This window comes from Metopolophium dirhodum, chromosome 9 (genome assembly GCF_019925205.1).
Source record: "Metopolophium dirhodum isolate CAU chromosome 9, ASM1992520v1, whole genome shotgun sequence".
NCBI lineage: Eukaryota > Metazoa > Arthropoda > Insecta > Hemiptera > Aphididae > Metopolophium > Metopolophium dirhodum.
In genome coordinates, this window is record NC_083568.1 from 567,825 (window position 1) to 592,782 (window position 24,958).

The 24,958-nt window shown below is 31.6% G+C and overlaps 1 protein-coding gene across 1 annotated transcript; it reads right to left on the reverse strand.

Moving 5' to 3' along the window:
• Positions 1-2,148: 2,148 nt before the first annotated feature.
• LOC132952994 (eukaryotic translation initiation factor 4 gamma 1-like) lies at positions 2,149-5,826 on the reverse strand. Its single transcript, XM_061025533.1, has 11 exons — positions 5,701-5,826; positions 5,317-5,383; positions 4,748-4,885; positions 4,452-4,652; positions 4,155-4,228; positions 3,926-4,079; positions 3,742-3,868; positions 2,881-3,041; positions 2,627-2,805; positions 2,382-2,569; positions 2,149-2,322 (listed from the first exon to the last, which is right to left on the reverse strand). The coding sequence occupies exons 2-10, from the start codon at positions 5,338-5,340 to the stop codon at positions 2,425-2,427; spliced, it is 1,203 nt and encodes a 400-aa protein (XP_060881516.1). The 5' UTR covers positions 5,341-5,383; positions 5,701-5,826; the 3' UTR covers positions 2,149-2,322; positions 2,382-2,424.
• Positions 5,827-24,958: the final 19,132 nt, after the last annotated feature.

Below are 24,958 nucleotides of genomic sequence, written 5' to 3' on the forward strand. Positions count from 1 at the left end.
ATTTCCATGTTTTTATTTATTTAGGCAATAATGTCCGAATAGAGTACCTATAATGAAAACGACTTCATATAAGTATACAGTTGCGCACACGTATGAAAAAAAATTACAGACCGCACTGACATGTGGGTAAAAATTACGATCGATTTGTTTTTATCTGTTCGTTTGTCGGTTTCCGCAGTCCGTCCGACACGATCAAGTAACAACGACAGGCAGTATATAGGCACTATACTACATATTATAAAGTACACATACACACACACACACACACACACACACAAGTTGACGATAATTATTGCGTGTTTTTATCCCGACTATATGGGCACATACAGCTCCGTTTTTTATTAATTATTTTTTTTTTTATCGCGTAGGTACAAGTGTAATAATAATAGATACATAATATAAGCCTTGCAGAGTCCGACATTGCTACGCATCGAATGGTCGACTTCTTTGCGGAAAATAAGAAGGCCGTGCTCCGAGGATTGCAATTGCAAGGGCACTATATAACATAATATGGAACCAAAACCACCTAAAGTGCAGCAAAAATCGACCTCATCAAAATTAAACATCACGTTTATAGTCGTGTAAATGATAACGATTAATAAAACAATATAAATAAATAAATAACAAAATATGATAATATAAATTGATAAGTATATGTTATACCATGGACGAAGGACAGCAATTATTGTATACCTACCTACCTAGCTTTAAACAATTATTAAATACAAAATTACCTCTGCATGTTTTCGACAGTGGCGTAGACATGATTTCTGAAAGGGGGGGGATCAAAAAAAAAAAACTCATAGCTAAATGGAAAGGGAAAATAGGAAAATTCCCCACCCCCTCATAACTTTTTACTTAGGTAGTAAAATATTTTACATAAGGAACTGTAATGATATGCTCACACACCATTATAATAAACTAAAAAGTTTACAGAATAATAAACAACGGCCAGACTGTCGCTTGTAGAAATCGGTCGCATCAAATAAAACCATTGACAACGACAACTAAGATATTGACACGCACTCATAACAATATTACGTAGGATGTGTGTGACTTTATTTTATGCTGACGCCAAAGAATAATCTAGTTCCCAGGCCCACGATAATTTAGTGAAAAAAAGGCCACCCACCACTCTCTGGTCAGCATCCTCGCGTCCGTCCCTTAAATCAGTGCATGAGCACCAGCCACCAAGTAACAACCTCTCAAGTACCAAAGAAACCGATTTCAACGAGCGACAACTGGACTTCTTATGCAAGCAATAATCAGTGCGTTCGTTAATTCAATTTGTGTATTTGAAGTAGTACTTTATCTTATCTAAAACCTAAAACTCTTAAAATATTGTCTACGAACAACTGCGAATCAGGTAAGGCATATGATATAATATTTTATGTGGATTGCAGTCAATACGTTCTATGTGCTTTTTTTTCATAAAATCATATTGTACGGTGTATTTGATATAATTCTCGAATACACGATCTCGAGAGCCCTCCGAACACCTGGAGGAAGGTAATAGCGTAATTTTACAATTCTAACTTTTACTATTTTAATATAACTATCAGCAGGAGCCTTATTTTTGTATTTATTTCTATTTTATCATATTTTACGTTGTTACAGAACAATGAATATAAATTGAATTGATTCAAAATTCACATCAAACACAATATGGAAGATTATCCAATCCAAAGCCAATGGGAGGGAATCTGACCCTCCACGTTCCCCCTTGTCTACGCCACCGTATATATTATATTTTCTATTTTCTTTGTTATAAGTTGTTCATTATGATATTTTGCTGTTTTTTGTTTCTTATTATATCTTTTATTAAATCCTAGTTAATACTTATTTCAACCATGTACTTAAATGCAATGTAACCATTGTCCATTAGGCTACCAGACCGTCCTTTCAATAAATAAATAAAGTTTTATCTAATTTTATTTTCATAACTAAATAATTATTTAACAGTTTATAATTTTTAACAATGAAGTCAACCTATACATTATATTTATTAGTATGACAATCGGGAAAATAAAAAATGTCATATTAATAATAACTTAAATATACCCCTAATTGCATACTGTAGTACAATATAAAAATAGGTTTATCTATTTAATATAATAAAATATACAAGGAAGATAATTTGACAAAAAACATTATTTAATACAACATTTTACAAGATATGTTATCAATTAATAATTTTAAATTTAACAGACATTACTAAACTTTAATGTTTAGATACTGATATATAACTAAATCCGAAACCAAGTTTGACAGATTTAAATACTCTTGTTTTGTTTGTTTGAATGGTTCAATACTTTGTTGATTCTGAAACAATTATAACGAGCATATAAAAAATTATTTGAATTACTTCTTACACTATTTACCCTGATTGAATAGAACATGCTTATAATTTTTTTTTTATGAAGATTATATGAAAGTTTTCCATCCTGATTCCTTTAAAGTTTTTTTAGAGCTACTAGAATATAAGAACTGGCCAGTTATATCTGAAACCAATTTTGATAGATTTGAATGCTCTTGCTTCATGGCCGAATCGTTCAAAACTTTGTTGACTCTGAAACAATTAACGAGCATATAAAAAATTATTTTAATTACTTCTTACACTATTTACCCTGATTGAATTGAACTTTTTGATAACTTATTCTTTCTGTTAAGGTTATTTAAAAGTTTTCCAGCTTTATTTCTTATTACTTGGTTTTCTTCTATAGCTACAAGGATTAGTGAGACGACAAATAAAACTGGATCGTAGGAATTCCAGGTATTACTTATCTTTAATAACTGTATAACTTCCTGTAAGTATAGAAATTATATTATATACATGACATCAGAAAATATTTTACAGTGATATTGGATGTTAGAACATACATCAATTTTATTCTTGTCAGCAAAATTCATAAGAACATCATAACACTCATCATATATCCATTCTGCAATAATTATATCTGATTTTACCCTGTACACATTTTTCAAGTGTTCTGGTAAACCAGAAAATGCAGATTGATTGTTTTCTATAAATTTGACAGGCTCTGTCAATACAAAAAAAAAAATTAAACGATAATATAGAAAAAAACTTATGTGGGTAGTTTTTGTAGTGCTTTTTTTGCTTATTTTAATATTTTTAAGTGCTATATGAATGCTTATATGAACTATTTAAGTGCTTTTTTGATGATTATAAGTGATCTAAATCCCGAACCCTGGTTATGACTGTTATAAGTGAATAAAATGTTACAATTTAAAAATGAACGTATCCGGCATGTTCTTAACTTTGATTTATAATAGGTCAATTTACCCTAAAACTAAAGACAACAACACAAGATCGGTTCTGATGAACAAGAAAATGTGAATTTTCTATGTTGCGCGTGGGTCAGACAGAGAAAAAAATAGTGTACTGACATTCTCTTAATAACAACTGGAAAAATGACATGAAATAATAATATAATATTATTATATGCAATTTGTTTTAGCAACAAACCTACCATATGACTAATAGAAAAATAAATTACTAATAACAATATAAATATATTAAAATATTCATAAAAATTACTAAAAAAACAAGTCCATCTCCTCTCAAAATTGTTTTTCATATGCAATGATTTATCATATAATTATTATATATATAAAAAAAAAATACCAACATATCCATTACAGTGACTCAATAATGAGATACACAACACTTACCTATACAGCAGTAGTTTTTTAAATGATTTTAAAACTTAAAACAATTACCCTCATTCATCCAACCCTTGGAATGCATTCTTTTTATTTGATGTATTGAACGTTTCAGTGTCGATGACATACCATGGTTATTAATAGAGGATACAAGCTTATTAACTGGTCTTTTTAAATCATGTGTCTAGAAAAAAAACTATTTATATTAAACAATTTCTTCATAGCAATTTTTTGTTGTTACTTTTGATAATATTGGTCCTACTAATTGTAATATTGTACATAAACAATGCATTTGTAGTTCATAATTTTCATCATTCTCTTTACTTAAATCTGTAATGCAGGACAGAATAGCTTTTTCTGGAAAAGCGCCCCTTCTAAAAAGTTCGCCAATAAATCTATCAAAAATAATAATTTATATAAAAAAAAAAATAAGGTAATAGTTAATTAAATAATATTAATTCAAAACATACCTGCAATTACATATGGATTTTTTATTAAAATCGAATTGAAAATTGTTTAAAGTGGATATACACTTCTTTGGTACCTGGTAAACAAATAATAGTATGTATAAGTATTATTTAACCCAACCTTTAAAAATTAGTAAACTTATTTTGAATTCAGAATTACATATAATTTTATACAGGAATGATGAATAAAAAAAAAACGTATAAAGGTATTATAATATGTTAAGAACCATAAATGATAATATTAGTAATAAATAATAATCATAAGTCATAACAAAATATAATGACAACATAACTATTTACCATATTATCATTTTTCATCTTCTCTTTTAATTTGTTTAATTCTTGTTGATACTTTGTATGAAATACATCAGAACATTTTTTTAATAAAACTTTTTGAAATGTTGTTTTAGTATCTGTAGCAAGTTTATTAAACTTAGGGTCATTCATCATACATGCACACATTTGGGCGTATATGTGTGTATAGTTTTGCCTTTTTAAAGCCTAGATGGATAAAATGCAATAGATAAAATAAAATGTAATGATAATATTATACAAATTCCATTAGATGTTAATCGGTAATGATATTATATACATACTCGATCAAAGATTATATCTGTTATATGTTCGAGTAATTTAACATTATGTATTGGCAAAGCAATCATTTTTTGTGTCATCTTAGCCAAGTTGACATCATTTAAATGATAAACAATCGATCTTACAGTATTTAATACTTGCTAAAATAATACAAATTTTAAAAACTAATGATTAAAATGTATAAATATATAGAGACTAAATAACACTTAATATTGCTTGAATAATAAATTAAAACTATTCTATCTCTAATTGTTTACACGAGTGCAAGTGAAAGAAAAATGAGTAATAACTATTTTATCTCTATGTTGTGTATATTAATACACGATGACTATGTTCATCCAAGCAGAATAAAGTAGGAAATAGCAATCTAGAGACATAGGTATCCTGACTACATATTCCTACCATTTAATTGTGGTGTTGATTATTGTTTCCATCAGGCATTAGAACTTTGGATTAAATATTTTGTAATAATGAACAATTTAACTTATTTAACATATTATGATAATTATATATCAAAGAAGCATTAAAATTTTATAAATATGTAACATTGTGTATAACATTGAATACTTACATCAGAGTTATTAATTTGTTCCATAATGATTTTTTTCAATTTTATCAACTGCAGTACAAACAATCAACTGAAAATAAAATAAAATAAATTATAAGAAAGAAACTGATTTAAATTTAATAATAATAATAAATGAATTCAACATTTTATTTAGAAACTGATTACAAAACTCAAATAAAAAGGCTAAATCAAAAATTTAGTTATTTACTACTTTATAATAAAATACGTTTAATATAAAACATAGTTATTAGGTATATTGTAATTGTATGGAAATATAATATGTGATACCAGTGTTATTGCATAAACAACATTATTATACTAAAAAGGACTAATTTTATATTATCCATACAATTACAATTACTGTCACATAAAATAAATATACCTTACTTGTAGTTATTTGTGTATAGAGTATTAACTAGTTCTGCAAAATCTAGTCTTATAATCTTCAGTCGATACACATAAATCAATGAAAACGGACTTCACAATTATTCTGAGATCAATGATGACAATTGGAAAATTAGCATTTATGCAGGTACAATGTATTTATACTATTATGTTGCCAAGTATTTGTTATTATACGTAACACACCAAGTAACCATTCAAATTACCTAGGTGCTACTTAATATCAATATTATGCTAATGCAGGCCAAGTATTAAATTATAAGTTATAACAATAATTAACAATGGCCAAAAGCACAATGGATAGGTGCACAACTTAAGTCACCTAAGTATCTACTATAAAGTTACTGTAGTTAGGATAACTATACGACGGAACAGTTTACTATAATACTACATTCTCGATCAATATAGTACACTCGTGTCTCGATGCAGTGTGCATTCTGTATACAGAAAACTACAAGTAGACTGATCTGATCAATGCCTGATCAACACTATGACCGTATCAACTAGCAACTATTAAATTGTAATGAGTTTATGAGTGATGTAATGCAGAAAATACAATATAATATAATATAAATATTATAATAGTATGTATTATGTACGAAATGTTAACAGTTGTCAATTAAGTGATAGTTTGAAATTTGAATGTGTGATACCACCATATATTCTAAGGCCATGTGTGATACCGTGATGCAATTAATAATAAATAGTATACAAATCCAATATTGTAGTACACTGCAGATTTATACATAGTATACTATTTATAATAGAAGTCTGTGCATGGCAAAATATTATATTGTATAGTATCAGTATCAAATCACAGAAAATAATATTTACGATTTGACTTGTGGTAGGTAGTGTAATAAATGTACATGCCCAGATTAATTAAAGACCGTGTATATAACACTGTACACCCCTTAATAGAATATTATTCATTTTTATTATATTTATATTTTATTTATTTGTGATGTTTGACTTTGGACATTTTATTTTTTATATTTAAAATTAATATATTAAATTTTTAAATATAGTTATAAATTGTTATTTATTTTTTTATTTTAAATAAATAAAAATAATAAATAATAGATTATACATCATTGTAAAGTGTGCAATTTTTTGATACAAACATTTTAAAAAGTGCGCGGTTTTAACCTACTCAAAGTGGGCGGATTGGTCTAGATTTGTCGAACGCAGAAATGTGCGGTTTTTGGAGTCAACGGTTCGAATTATCGTGAAATCGATTTCAAACGATGTGCCCTACACAATTCGTGGCGTGAAATAAGTAGAAATCGGTACCACGAGCATATACCACAGAAAATCAACCGTTCATGCACCGAAAAAACAAAACAGTTGTTTGTACTATAAAAATAGTAGAATTGACTGTACATTATAATTGCTATAGGGATAGCTATAAGACTAATCAGATTTACTAAAATATTATAGTCGAGTCATTATAGTTATTCGAACTGAAATATGATATTTTAACTATATTTTTTAGTTAATTTAAACTGTTGAAAATACAAAATTAAAAACTGAATTAACTATAAAATATAGTGAACCTAACCATAACTAATAACTAGTAATATAATATTATAGTAATTTTTTTTCCGTGTGGCCTCTCAGGTACTATATCTGACAGTGGTCGTTTTCGGCATACATATATATTAGCTATAGGTACATCAGACGCATATTGAAGTGCGGACGAATGTAGGTATTTAAATATTATAAATATTTAAAATGACAGGTATTGAGGTATATATGTTATACAATATATTTTACACGTGGAGGTACCTGCAGCTATATAAAATATTATATTCCGCGAGTTATTTTTCGGGTAAAATAAACGTCTTAAAAATGCGTCGTATCGTTGTTGTATTGTTATTGTATTGTCGTTTAAATAATGACGACGATCGAGTGCGATTTATTGTCACCGATCGTTTTATATATTGTTTATATATTATACATATAGTCGTACTACTACGCAATCACGTTGCGAAAAGGACATAAATTTAAAATTACAACTGGAGACGTATAATGGAAATAACCGTTTAGGATATACATTTTATACGGAGAAAAAACGGAAAAGAAATAAATAGGTCGTATTTAAATTTAATACGTATAACGCGATACTCACGTTCCGATTGGTATATTTTTTACCATTCGCTATAAGATTTGTCGGTTTCGCTCGACACCATATCGGATTCAAAACTTTTAAATCTTTATATATATTCGTTCTGCCACACCGCGTCGATGGCGATAACAATAATAAAATATAAATAGCTTTAACTGCAGCGCATTTTATATATGCATAAAAAGATACTTTTACAGACTACAGCTGATTGGTTAAAAAGTATGGTATTGCAGACGATGCAATACCCGTCATCTACTGAAAATAAAAAAAAAAATGAAATAAGACTATACGTCTGAAAATTTGACTATCATCACTGAATGTTTCTTTACCGGCTCAATGACGATAAAATCATAGCATGAATCTTAAAAGAACAACGTTTCTTCTCATTTTTTTTGCAAATATAAAACGGGGCATATAGGTAGATACCGTATCATATATTGTTACCTATATAAATATATGTAGGTATAATAAAGATCATAATAATTGATATAGGTACTTAATAAGATAATGCAAATCAATATATAGACCAGATAAAATAATTCGACATCCAACGATCATCTCTGATAACTTTTTTTTATCACTATTTTAATAAAAAGTATAAAATGCGTAAATATTGTAGAACATGCAGGCGATTTACTTTCCAAGAGTTGACCGCGCAGGACTATATCTACAGCGTTTAGAGATATTAGTTCATTTTACATCACTTTATGATATGTAGCAGAAGTACAGGTTATAACAGAATAACCCATACACAACCTACGACCGACAAGTACGCCTCTACATGGCTAGGTATATATTATATATGGTATCTACTAATCGGAGGGAACGAAAAACCTTGCCCGATCGTTCGTTTTCGAAATCCTATCAATAAGTCCGCTCGGACCGAACAAAATATTTTAAACCTCAAACGAAATCATATTAATCTGAGTATAATGAAAAAATATACGTTTTACTGCCGATCGCATATCGGTCTCTCTAATATTAATATTATTATTATAATGCTTTCACCCGAAATGTGCAGCGTGTCCCGTTATACCACGGCATTACAGGATACCGTCACAGGACCCCGCTGGCTCGTCCTTATAATATAATAATATATAAAACGTAAATATTTTAGTGCAGTGTACCCGAAGACCCGTTATAATAATATAATCCGCTATATAATCGAATATGTACTATATACGCGTGTCCTTAAGGGTTTTGCGACGGTAATATTATTACTATTATAATAGTATAGTATAACTGTTGTTCGCGTAAAAATAAATAACTGACAAATCCTTCTGTGTTTGCGGCGTGAACCCGACACCGATGTGTATATATAGACATATATATATATAGTGTTGTAGAAGGTACCTATATATATATATAACAATGATATCCTGCGTGCGGAGGAGAGAGCCGATTTGATGGTTTCCATTATATTGTACTTAGGTTTACAGTAATTTTTAGAAAGTCGGGTACACAAATAATAACATAATATAAGCACTTGATATATTATTATTATTTTATTATTAACGGGGCACACTCGGATTTATGTACATCTAAACGGCCCTAAGTAGAGCGGCTACCCGTCGCGCTCACATAATATTCACTTCGTGTGCGTATACCTACGTAACCCGGGCGGGTATTATTGCGCAACGGAAAGCCGTTTTTCCCACAGTCCCGGAGAAATTTTTGGTGAAAGGTCCTTCCCCGAAAACATCGTTTCATCGCACACATTACACGCGTCTCGTCGAATTCCGTCGCGTCGGCTAGCCCACCACCGCACAATGACTGCGACCCGGGCCGGTGCGTGCGATTTTCTTGACCCATATAATATGCTGTTATGTATTGTATATGACGTAATCTTTCAACAATATGTATTATTATTATGTGTACCCGTCCATCGACGACTACCTAGCCATTATCACATGTACCGCCATTATATTATTGATGTCCGCACTCCTTTTCTTTCCCCGGATTAATTTCTTCTCTGCGCGCGTTTTGACGTTTTCTCGTATATATTGTATACATACACTCGATGATATACAGCTCTCTTTTATCCCCGAGTCTGGGCGCAACGGTAGTTTTGGCGACACGCTGCTCGTATGTGTGTGTCGTACGATAACAATAATAATAATATATCATATCCGTACGGTACACATGTAGTGTATTTGGCGTATATATATGTACACATATGCGACATCATGTGTGCGGTCATGACACGATAATACAAAATATAATATTGATACGACCGCATCCGCTGCACGAGAGAAACGAGCACTCGCCGTAGGGAGTATATAATAATAATATAATATATATATATATATATCACCTTATTATAATATATTATGTACATATTGTAATATCATGTGTGATGTGTCGCGTATATAGGCAAACCGCACGGCGACGACGGACGGGAATCGATTTCCGCATAATATACAGCAAAATATATTATATGTATATGTACCTTATACCTAATGCAGCTTTGATATACTTATACGCACTGTTGCAGCACATATTATGGTTATCAGAACATCACAAGCTCTCCGTTATATACAGGATCTCCCCATCGGTCAATAAATTCATCGATCAACGTTCAATCAATTTTTGTCTGTTCAAAAGTTCTGAAATCCTAATATTATACGCCTTACAACGTCGGAGCGCAGCTCGATGCTACATGATCTTCGTACATTAGAGGGTGCTGCGTATGGCTATACACTGAAGATTGTCTTCGACCGCGGTCCTAACCAGCTCTTCGCTGTTTATATATACAAATTACATGATATGGGACGGAAGAATAAACATTAAATTATTGAAGACCTTATTGAAGTTACATCCACGATATGCAAAAATCTTTGATATTTACCATAATTTGTACTTGGCAATTTTAAAAATAAACTTACGAATTCTTGCTAACTATTTTTGCTAACATCGGGCATATTATAATGTGTGAAATCTTTGAATGAAGTTGACATTAAAACTGAGCCTCGACATGAACAAATCACAAAAAAATCAAATACACTTTTGTAACATACGAGTATTATATCATAATATATAATATACCTGCAGAAATGTACGGTCTTACTTTGAAAAGTTTGTCATGAATTGGATTATCTGGTTGCAAACAGAAACTATTGTCCACAAATAAACATTAAAACAAAGTTTTTCAAATGTATACCGTGACTCATAAAGACAGGCGTTTTTTGTTTTATAAATAATTTACCGAGATGCATAATTCATACTAGTACATGTATTTACTTACCTAAATTTAACGGAATTAATACAAGCTTCACAGTCGAAGATTTTCTTGAAGCGTTGTGAACATAATATAATCTATATGGTAATCCAAAGAATAGTACGGTTTTGTCGTCAAATTAAATTTGATTAGAAATAATATAAATATATAAATCGATTTCCGGCTAAAGGCAATAATAACTGCTAACAGTAATTAACCAAGCAATCAGACCTCGGAATAACGTTATTACAATTTATATGGGACCAAACCATAGGCCTATAAACTAAGTTCGTTAATTAAGTTCGTTTATATAGGTCGCTATGGACCAAACCTTGCATTGAATGGAAAGTTAAAATCTACGATGTCATATTATACGAAATCATGAGAGCTTAATTAATGGATTTAATTGGTCCAAACGGGTCCGGTTCTCGTGCACGACTCGAATAAAAGCGAATTTTCTACCATTCCGATTTTGATGATTGTCGATTACTATGGGGTTTCCGTATTAACGAATAACTAATTAGACTAGATGCTAAATTAATTGCTTATACTCTGTTCGACAAGAGTCGATTTAAAAATATTATATATTTTATTTTGTTCGACGGAGGCGGCGAATAATTGCACGCTGTAGTTATAATATAATGGGTTTAGATAATAATACTATAACATTATTTTAATATTTATCGGCCGATTGCTTTTTTTCAACTTATGAAACACGGCAGTTTCTTGTTTTTAAACCGCCATGACTGCAAAATGACGAAACACGTCATATTGTTTTATAATATATGATGTAATACATTTACACGCACACGTAGTAAAACGTAGCTTGGAGTAGGTAACTTTTGCAATATAATACCTAACACAGGGTTCCTATTCATGGTATTACAATATTATCTTCGAATCTTACTATAGAATATAATAACATCATGTCAACAGGTAGAGTGAAGTACATAATAATATTATATAGATAGGTATTGTATATAATAAGATAATATTATTTTGTTAATTGTATGACGCCGGCTTTTAGCTGTACATAGTATATTTAATAAAATCAATGGGAATATACATTACTTGTAAATACACAAACGGAATAAGACAAAACAACTTTTTATTGTTTTACCTACCTTCAAGGAATCGACGAAACATATTTTATACAACAATAGAATACTCGATCATAATAATTTGTTTATTAAACAGATATAAACTATACGCAACAGCGGTAAACGATTAAAGATCGTAACTTCAGTGCCTATACAGCTATACAAAATAATAATAACTAAAATAACATAAAATAATAAATTGTGTAATTAAAAATACTGTCGCTTTATACCGATCGCAATGATTAACTGAAGAATTTACATAAACAAAACATTTTTCATTTATATAGCGAGGGGAGTGGTTAAGTGAATTTTAGCTATATACCATTTTATCGGTAGTTATGATCTTAATGGTATTAAGTTGTAGTGGAGAACGCTCATCTTTTCAAAAATAAAAACTATACAAAATACATCGAATTACAATTTATTACGGTCGTTATTATTTGTGTGTTTCAAATATTTAAAGTGATCGAAATTCAAATGAACTTCAAATTTTGACTTGTTTAAAGTTTAAATTTCGACGAAATTCATAGGACGAAGTTGTTAAGCCTTAAACTCAAGTTTGAAAAAAGTTTTGAGTTATGGTAGCATAATACCTGGTATAGGGCTCAATATAACCCTATAAATCCGGCGGTCGTTTATAAAAGATGGTTCATACACGGGAACACGACTTCGGGACATTTTGACCAGCACTCTGCTGCAGTAAATAAGCTATTTTATTATTCGTAGGATTCATCCCGGGTCGTCCTTAAGTTTTAGGATTTTTTTAGACGTTTTCGTGTGCATCATAATATAATATACATCGATATACATATGTACAGGTCCCGCGAAAGTCTGTTTGCGAGGTACCTCGACCTACATACCTTAACCCACCTATATACCCACATTATTAAAGGATGATAATATATACATTATGCATTTTCAGAGCCGTCGCGACTCGATGGTGTTAAATATAATATATTACAAATTTACATCGCGTGATATATGTACGTAACATAATATAATATATTTACCTGGAAAATAACTTTTGCAGTACAGTGGCATTTATTCTATATTTTATTCCTCCTCTCGAAACCGATTCAAAAACGTATATATATATATATAATATAAATCCTCGAAATTCGCACGGTAAAATAATAATAAAATATCGAAAAATATGTCATACCGTACATATAATATTATATTCCCACGTCGTGTGACCGTTTTTTCGCGAGTACAGACATATAGGGAAACACCTATATAATATTCAGACACTCGAATAATTCTTCGAACGCGTCTTTATTCGTTCCCGACGCGTTCTCGCCATATTATTATTATCACGATGGTCTATATAACATTATCATATTATTATGTTTTGTTATGTAGGTATAGGCACTACACGTATAGGTATACAGTCGCGTCTTTTGATCGCGCAGTATCGATCGATCGATCGATCAATCAATTTCTGTCGTGTATAGAGGTATATAATATATTTCAATATTGCTCTGGAAATATATTATTTATATATGATATCGATGCCGCATCGCCACTGCAACATCACTACACGTTTTATAGGTATATAGGTAGGTAGGTACATCTGTATACATCAGTCGTCGCATTGACGTTTAATAATTCTGCCGCACCGGCACAGACCGCAGTCAATCAAAATCCATATACATACACCCTATGTTATTATTATACGAAACGAGTATATTATTAATATTATTGTTATATTGTATAGACGCAAAAATATATGTTTTCGCAGTCGACGGGATGCACTATATATGTCTACATCTATATATTATATACTATTATGGCCGTCTGGGTGTGTGTATATATATAATATTATATATGCACTAACATGTTATATATGTGCGCTACCGCATACTACCTATGTGGATGTTTTGATTTTTTTATTAATCGCCAAGTGCTTTATAAATCATAATCAAATACAAAAATATTTTTCAAGTCCCGGCACGCACTCTTCGTCTGAAAATGTCCCCTTCGCCGCTTGTTAGAAACAAATACGTACCAAAATCTCTCTGAATGGATGTGCATAGTAACGTTGCATATTTTTAGGCGACTAGACAATAATAAAACATATAATATATAATTATAATACATATTTTATCAAACTATTTATATAATATGAACGAGACACGAGTACCTACTAAAATATTGTTTTTATCAAACTCGTTGGTTGTTTGATTCCATCAAGCGAACGAGTTTAAACTATATGCCTATACGTATATATAGGTACATAAATAATATATAAGACATATACGCGTAATATAACTGTAGGTACTAATTATTATACAAAGATATTCGATTGGCTATACATAATATTATAGTAAAATCGTATTATTAATAATATGCTAAATTATAATGTATCGCAGTTATGTCTTCGATAACGAAACTCAGTTAAATCGAACCGATCACTACAACAGCATAAAACGTTGTAGCAGAACCGCTATAGCAGTGTTATTAGTATACACATATTATTATAATGTAATATATTAAATAAACTTATAAGATAATATTAATTAATATTATAGGTGCAGCAATGCAGGATAAATTATAAAAAAATATTATTATTATTATACTTGCCGTTTTATTGATTAGTAATATTATATTCACGCATATTATATCTGGTAAATTTCGAATTTCAGTATGGGGAGAAATGATCAATATTACCTATTCTTTAAGACGAATTGCATTAAAAAAAAATAATAACAATAACAATCCACACCACGTACTATTTGACAAATTTTCGCGGCACTCGCGTATGGACAATAAAATAGGTACCTATACGACGTTCAAAAATCCTTAATCTGGTCAAATATAATTGTTTTTTATTTTATTATTTTAAGCATCATTGTCCAGTTCCTGTTTAGTGAAATATACAATATTCATACTTAAAAACATACCTTGTTAAACATAACAATATAATTTACCATTGATTATGGTTTTTGCTGCCAAAAAATTACACTTTTACCTCGACATTTTGGCAAAATGCATCTTTTATGTAAGGAGAATCTATAATATACTATATCCTACAAACTTTAAAGGCGGGACTACTGGATAAAATCACCCTCCCCCCCACCAAGACCAAAACCTACATACGTCAGTGGCATCTACTACAACAATAATATTATGTAAGAAAGGTCAATATAAATACAAATAATATACGTCATACACATTTTAATCAAATTTAAAAAAGAAATTCAAATATATGACATTCGGGTATTTCAAACATGACGAATATCCATTGACCGGGAAATGAGGTATTAATTGTTCAATATTAAAAAGGGTTATCAGATTCATGAACGATATTAGAGAAAATGCTTTTGAGTAGTCAACAAATGAAAATCATACCTTATAATTAAATTATAATTATTTGCAAAGTGTTAATGTTAATATGTCAAGATGGTATAAAGATAATGTAAGGAAGGTCAATAAATAATAATAATTTACATACACATTAGGTGCATAGGTGCTAACCTAACCTAACCTATACCTAAAATAATTTTTCAACCTACGCTTTATTACTAATGTCTAATAGTAAAATAATTCACTTTAATAGCGAATAGCAATGATATATTAAAACATGCTAACTACTTAGTAGGTACCTAACATAATATGCTGACAGACTACGTCATCCGTGTACAATATATAGTTTTATATCATGTGATCCACACAACACCTAATGTACAGCATGGTTTATTTTTCCAAGGTTGTTATGTCCAAATTCCAAATGCTAATCTGGCTTTAAGCAGGATAATTATTTAAATGCCAATTTACTCAAGCAAATTGTTTATGGAGCATACGCAAATTTTGTTTTCAATTCACCAAAAACAAAGTAGGAAGTCTATGGCTATTCAATTTCTGTCATGGAGGTGAAGTGGCCTTGAGAAACTGATTAAACATTAAATCACATTACAGCATTACTATAATAATAGTTTATATATTTTATAAAGTATATAAATATCACGTACTAGAAGCTTATCTTGCTATTTCCAGTGAGACGACCAACGTCATAAATGTTTATATTAGTTTTGTTTAACTGCAGAGCTCACTTTTAAATTGATAATACAGATTTTACTTTGTTATCATAGCATAGATAAACAGCTTTCTATATAGTATATTATACATTTACCATTGAATACTTTTATTATTCTCGAATATTACTATAATATGTTTACAATGTTTACTGTAATATGTTTACTATAATATGTTTACAATAGACCTTCCACAGCTAGATCTACTACTTCTTCAAGCCTTAAAGGGAAAAATAGTACTGATAATATCTCTTTAAAAGATATTGTGTACCTACTTTACTCACTTATGACCATTCATTCTGAAATTCAGTCAGTTAAATGGCTACCTATTAAATATTCTCTTATTTTTTTATATGTGGCCGCAGAGGATCAAAATGATATTTTTATTACAACCCAGCGACAATAAAAACAGATATAATACGTAATATTTTGAAATTTTGAAATGTGACATTTGTTTCAAACACGGTAAAAGAGATTTATTTTATAGCACAATAAAGTTTTCCACGAGTGACTTTGTCACGTTGAAAATATAACTTGTCATTTTATGACACAGCTTGGTGGTAGTAAAAAGTAATTCGATAAGTTACACAGTTAATAAGCATCGTGTTAAAGTTATAAATGGAAAAATAACTTTTTAATTCGTTAATTCTCTCGCGACGGAATGTCTGACGCAAAATGACAAAATAATAACAGTGAGTGCGTTGACTCACGCAGGATATTTACAAGAGGTTATAATGAAACATACGTGTGCCATTATGACACTGCGCTAGCTTAACAATACACAAGGAAATTTGTAGTATTTTCGTAAAAAAAATATCTTTTTTGTGTAACACTAATATTTAATATTTCAAACTGCACTTAGAAACAAACCTAAATCCGTTTACAACCAAAGTAATTATCCGATTTACGCGAGTTGCGTAAAAAAAAAAAAAATTTCCCCTTATATACCTGCATTATATTTCTGGTATGGGGGACGTCATTTCAGTTTATTGGCATAGGACCAATATTATTGGTGGACTTCAAAAATAACCATGATTAATCGGCATATTGGTAATTAATCATTGTATATCTTATGCATATATAATAAACCCTATTCCTCAACTATTGCCACGTCTTCTCATCGTTGGCCATCTTTCGACACATCTCTTCCGCGGGGCTTAATAATGGCACATACGTATGAAACAATTATTATAACCACTTGTAAATATTCTATCTCTATATCTATGTACAGTTTCCACAAAGATATTTAATTTAATATTTTTCCATTCGCGCACTAGACGCGTGTCCTGCAGCCCATCCGAGTATCCGACCACCTTGCTCTCCGTTGTGATGCAATATAATAAAAATTATATGCATAAAGCATACTATAGATACGACGACGACGTAATGAGCTCCAGAGAAGTGAAAAAAATCTGCGATCGTATTATTATATTATGCGTCGTCGCAGGGCGCTATTTATATTATTATAATGTTATATGCACACGCGTAATGTACCTATATACACACACATATATATTATATACGCATATAAAGCGATGTGGTTTTATCACCATAATCGTAGCACTTGGCCCGCGCTCGTATGTTTATATATTATATTATGTTTGTTTGATTGATTGTTTTTAATAATATGATTCGTATATATATATTTACTGTGTGTGGGCTATACGAAAGTCAGTTTGCAACGAGCGTACGCGTCGTCGTCGTAATAATAATAATAATAATAATAACATTCGACAAAGCGGAATAAACTGTTTGGCGCATACGCGTGTGTATTTATATAGTGTACATATATATACATATATAAACGTCGTCTATAATAATAATAATAATAATAATATACGTGTCGACGGGGCGCAAAAACGGTTTTATAATAATACGATACATATTATATATATATATACACCTATAATATACACACTGCACACACTGCACACCGAGTACAGTTATCGTATAAACACAATATATAAGTGTGTATATATATATATACATTATACAATATACGCGTATAATATGCAGTGCGCCTAACCACCGATGATGGTGGTTGAGAGAGCCGAGTCTGCAGCGGAGGGTGAGACTGCGCGGCAGAACCATAAGACGGGGTTGCAGCATGCGTATATATGGTTGGCGGTAGGAGAGGGTGGCTGGGTGAACAATAACGGTATATTATGTGTACAATAATAATAATAATAATAATATCATCACACACACACACACACATAATATTACACACCCTTTTGCGGCGTAACCGGGAGATGGCGGCGGCGCGAGAGGCGTGGGGTGCGGTCGCCTCGCCGGCGAAGGATCGATGTGATTTTTACGACGTACCACCCGTCGACGTTTGTCGTGTCGGCTTAACTACTGTTCTCGAGCGTATCTGCGTGTGTGGGTGTGTGTGTATATGGGTGTGTGGGTGCGTGCGCTTGCGATTTTTGTTTGATTAAATATCAACTTTACACGCGCATTGCACCCCTCGTGCGAGGGCGCGAAATCGCGTCACTTTTCGTGTTGTCACATATATATATATATATATATATATATACCTATAGTAATGCCAGTATAATAATAATAAACCACCCCACGTGTACACTACGTATAAACTATATATAATATACTCAATGTGCTGCACTGCGGTCATATACCGTTTATATAACATAATGATCTTATTATTATATATAGCTACTACATTCGCACCCGATATACAAACATAATATATTAGGTGTTTTAGTATTTGGGTTTATACCTATTTTAGAATATTTTATCGAATTTCAAAACGACTACTAATATTATAATATATATATTAAGGACCCCGCGGCACCCCGTATTCCATGCACGTCCCTTTTCGATAATGGCATCTAATATATTATGTATACTCACATCCGCTACACTTCAATAATAACGATATAACAACTATATTATTAAATATGTATCAAGTGTGTTCGATTATTAAAAAGAGCATTTCAAATATCTTGTACGAAAAAGAAAAGCGGATGTTCAACAAAATGTATAATGTTACGTTTATGTATTATGGTAAATTAATATATCTGTATACATTCGGACGCCTCCGAATTATAACCATTGTGGGCCTATGTATATAAATATAGTGATACGCTGAGGCTTAAAAAGTTTTGTGATATTTTCACGTGAGATTTGGCTGCATCGAAATATACTCGCATATATATTACGTATATATACGTTTTAAACTCTTAGGTTGTCGAACACAACATATTGTAAGTATAGGTACACCTAGATATAAAATATTAAAATGTGTGTTTGTTTAATTTATAATAATATACTAATATAATTAGGTACGCTCGTAAAATAAAGTTTGCGATACTGTGTGATGTATATGAATATATATTATTGTGTATAGATTTAACGAACGCCCACGCGTTGACTCAATTACTGCTGCTATGTGTACGATGTAATGTAAAAAAAAAATCACTAAACCACATCCGACTATAATATTATATTAAGTGTTTTATTTTTTTTTTCTTAATATATTATATAATATATATATATATAAGTAGGTAATGTCTATTAATGAGATATTTAGGTTCGTTTAATGTACCTACGTAAATTATTTTAATTGAGACGCGCGTTACGTACCTATACATTTTGCCGAGTGTATTGTGTGTTTAATGTTTATACATTATAGATATATATGTGATTTTATGGTTTGTCAATTTTTGTCGTCGTCTTTTCTTTCTTTTTTTTAGAAATCGCGTAATTTGACTTATCGCGCCATCGTCACGTGAACAATCACGACTCTGTTATGTAAAATATAATATATTACATTGATTTGTACCACTATATACAGTTGTACACATACAAAACGTATCTACCCATATTATAATATAGTCATATAGGGTGTTTCGTAAACATAATATGTACGGAATTGAAATGAGTGGTATCTATTTTTTAACCGTTTGTTGTACGCCTGAATAATATACAAGACTTTAATAAATATATATATTTCTTTAAAAAAAAACTCCTTCAATAAAGTTATCTCTAAATAGCGTCCAACCGTGTTTATGAAATCCCTATATATATATATTGTAATATATAGGTACGGCATATTATAGAAACTTATATTATCTGTCGAATGAAAAAACTACGAACTCGTAAATATTTATTGCTCGAGTCCACCGGTCGGCCGAGGTCATTATAATAATATTATACTAAATAGGAAACAGTTAACGGCATGTGTAATAATATTTGCATTATCACGAAGAATACTGCGCTCCACACAACTCGCAATGCTGTCATATCCTACATAATATGCATTTTATGCTTACACATAAATACCTATACTTATATATCGAAGGCAGACGACTGCGCACGTTTACGCATAATGCATAAATAGGTAGGTACAGGTGTTTAAATGCGTATAGAGTTACAATGGGCACATTATAAGGGCCCCCGTATTACAATCGTTAAACTAAGGTTAAACCACCGAATTCGGCCGGTGAAATCAGTGGGTTAGGCGTAATAACCGAGGTTTAAACTATATGATTGTAAAACAGGCCCTAAATTGTATAGATATACCTACATAGACTATATAGGTAAAATATATTATATTAACGAGATTATATCAAGCTTTTTCTTGATTTGATATAATATATGATGTAACTATATATATATGTATATTTTTTGTATATATCGACCCACAATTGCGGGTACGGAAAATTTGTAATCCATGTTAAACGTTGTATAAAATTTAATGTTATTGTTATATGAATGTAGTTATATAGGTACGCTGATCGAATTTTTTTTTAGAACTCGCCAATTGGGAATTCAATATTAATATTATTCGCGCGGAGCAATAATTATAAAAGTAAACAATACAAAACTGCAACGGTATATAGACTATAATTATTTCCAGTAAATATAGGTCAACCACGAAAAAAATTTCAAATATACTGGACGCGGCAAAACTCAGAACAGGTTTCGTATGGTTTAATGTCCGGACACGTACCTGTACACATGCGTATATTATTACCTATGTGTGTATTTTTTTCACTCGTTGCACCCAATGCAGTTTTATAGACTTGCGAATGTTACGTCAGTTTGCACTATATTATTCAATGTAGGTATACACGTATCTACATGTAATAACTAGACGGTATGTAACATTATAACGTATACAATGGGCGTATACCATGGTATGCTGCATCTAATATTATCTATGAGGCGTGTATAGTTTCAAAACCAGCCATAACCGTTTTTTGAAATTTTTCAAGAACAACAAAAACGAAAAAGACCTTAACATTTTACTCTATGATTTTGTTATAAACATGAACTCATATAGGTTTGGAATGTATACATATATTGTGTATGAATATAGGTGTTTTATAAAAATGTTATTACAAGAGTTATTAACATTTCTAGTTTCGATATGACTGGTTTGCTTCCAATTTCATTATATGGCTGGTTTTGAAGCCAACATTTGGTCAATTTTTATGTACATGACTGGTTTTGAAATTGACTTTGTGATATAAGTGATTTTGAAACTAACATTGCAAAATTTAATAAAATCAAAATATTAATAAATTATTTATGTCTTACTTTAGATAAACTTTATTTGATTTTAATTTATTAACAACAACTAATAAAACTATTTAATATTCTGTCATATCTTAAATTTAATATTGTTATAAATTATTTTTTTTCGCGAAAAAAAAACGTTGTTATGGCTGGTTTTTAAATAAATATCGCCAGGTGGGTGATTTTGATACCAACCAAAATTTTCCATGGTCAGTTTAGACCTGCAGTCATAACCTTTTTTGATGTTCAATATTTTTACGGCACTTTTAATACAGTGTGACCATTTAGAAAATACGAAAAAACCAGTTTTCAAAAAAAGTGCTTTTGGCTGGTTTTGAAACTACACGCCTAGCTCATATGACTGCAGCTTGTGACTGTTTAGGTACTGTTGCGTACCTATAAATGTATACCTATAGGTGTAAGGTATATATAGTCCCTGGTAACTCGAAAATCGTTTAGGAATAAAAACGAAATAATTAAATTTTTATCGACCTAAATGTGATATTGTTATTATAATTCAGTGAAACGTGTCTCATAGCTACTACTATATTTTTTTTTCTATGTGCGGCGGGACAAATTAATTGATAACGTTTGCTCAATGCCTAAAATTAAGTATAATAATATGTTGAGTATATACGCATCATAGCTGCATAGCTATACATTAATTTATAAATAACCAAAAAGAGTTCGCTTCGCGTGCATATTACTTATATTGTAATTTGTAGGTAAATATAGGCCGTCCTCACGAAGTCAGGTCCGACGGCCGTTGCACTCGAAACGCATACACGTAGGTATTAGGTACACACCACCCACATGCCATCGCAGGGTCATATGCCATTACTAAGTGGGTATACCTACTATACACCGATATTCTGTGGGTATATAATTATTTATCATTACCCATTATTTCGCTCGTCCCCGGAGGAGTGCGATGATAATAATATTGTAATGTACGAATTAAAACGTGTAACAAAATAATTATATTATCTATCCAACGATTAGGCGGGCGCACGCGCGCGGCTCGGCTCTTCGGCACCAAATGGCGCGATCCGTCGGCGGCGTCGTGCGCGGGCGTGGGGGGGGGGGGCGGAGGGGTATATTGACGCGCGGCCGATCGCGCCGCGGAAGAATGGGCGGCCCGCCGTAATTGGTCCCCCGCGACCGCGGCCATATTGAACGTGGCGCGAGGACGTCCTCCCCCCGCCCGCCGCTCGAGATCGGCGACGACGCCAGCAGAGAACGCCACCGCCGACGTTCGAAACCGCTCGACGGCCCTCGAACGCCGCCGCCGCCGGACGTCGACCCGTAACCCCTATCGCGGTAACTGGACGTCCGGACAGGCGATAGATGTCTGTTTTTATTCATACGACTTAACATAATGATATAATAATATTATTATATGACACCGTTATTGTATTCCATTATTCTCATCCATCGATTCGCCGGAACAATAAATATATAAATATCGCACTATTTATATTTAGCAACCATCACGCGACTAAATTGCACGTCATATATTTTATTTTTTTTTTTCGAAACCTATAGGTTAATAATAGCCGAGGTTTTAACAATGATGGTGCTCAAATCAATACAATAAGGTTAGTAATATACAGTACCATTGATTATAAACACAGGAACTTACTACTTTTATAATATATTTATTGTATTAGATATTTTTATAATCAATGTCAATTCAATGATACAACTAATACTTGTAACCATTTCGATGCGTTACTGTCAATCGAAGTTTGTCGTTTTTACGTGATAGAACCTGCATATTACCATAAATAGAGGTACCTAATGATTGCGCTCGCGTTTTGTTTCTTTGTTTTTCGTTTTATTAACCTTGCCTATGCTGTGGAAGTACGACAATAATAGGTACCTAAGTAGCAGCTCGATATCCCGAGACCCTCGCGGAGGTGAAAATAACCATAGCATATAATGACATAATATAACGGGTGGCCTAAAATAGTTTGACAAGTGGTCGCTCATCCCTATATACGCCTATTTAACGGTTCTGGTTGCCAAACTCTATAGATCCTATAGTTCTATACAACTCGTTCTCGTTCCATAGATTTATTTTTAAATTAATTATATAATTTATCTTCCATAACAATCACTGCATGATTATAAAAACACCGTGCGCCCGTCAAAAACCATTCTTCCGTTATCGCCGTCAGTCGTCACAACAATGCTCGTATATGACCTTCTAACGGCGTTCAACAGAAGCGATATAGAAAACGAAGTCTAGATCTCCGCTCGACATTATACTCTCAAGTCTCAAGTCCTACTTCAAATTACTGTTACTCCAAAACTAATGATTTGCGCACATTTTTTTGGCCGCCATCACTTTTAAATGTTCCATTTACCGAGGTTTTGAAAAAAAAAAAAAATCGCGTTAGATGTATAATTATTAGGTTATAGCTGGTTCGGTTTATTTGCCGTTATCGTCGTCATGCCCCATACCTATAATATTATAATAATATCGTTAATATTAATTATTACCTAATTAATTACCCATATATATTTCAACATATACCTTCGAATAGTTTTGTTTCCTACCACTAATCGATTTTTAGGCGGCGCATCATCGATGTCTGCGCAGTGACGAACGAGGGACCATAATATATTATACGTTTATAACTATGTTGTAGGAATATTATCATTTATATACCTATACATTCGTCTGTAAACCACACTGGTTTTCTGCTCTCATCATCTCCGACGGAGCTGTTTCGCATAGGAATATGCCATCATCACGTGTACCTTTTATAGAATATAATATATGGTTATTAAAATAATAATACCTCCGGGGCCGCAGGGATGTGTTTTATTTCCAATTGCTGTAATTAAAATCGACGCATCATAATTGCTGCTCACCCATCCAAATATGACTGCGCCGTTATTCGCCACAGTTGTTCGATGACAGAGGATACATTTTCCATATCAATACAATATTTACACACCTACGGTATCTATTGGTAATAGGTATAACACGCATACAACTGTCGCCGGTCACCAAAACGCTCAGACATTATACAGATCATGATATTATATTATATCTATATTAAACATAAATCATAATATCATCCATATTATTTTTTGAGCGTAAAACTATACAGTTATGATGTATATATGGGTACCTATAATAGTCGCCAGTCGGTAATTATCAGGTAATATATCCAAATACAACACCGCATAAGCTGCAGCATATAATATG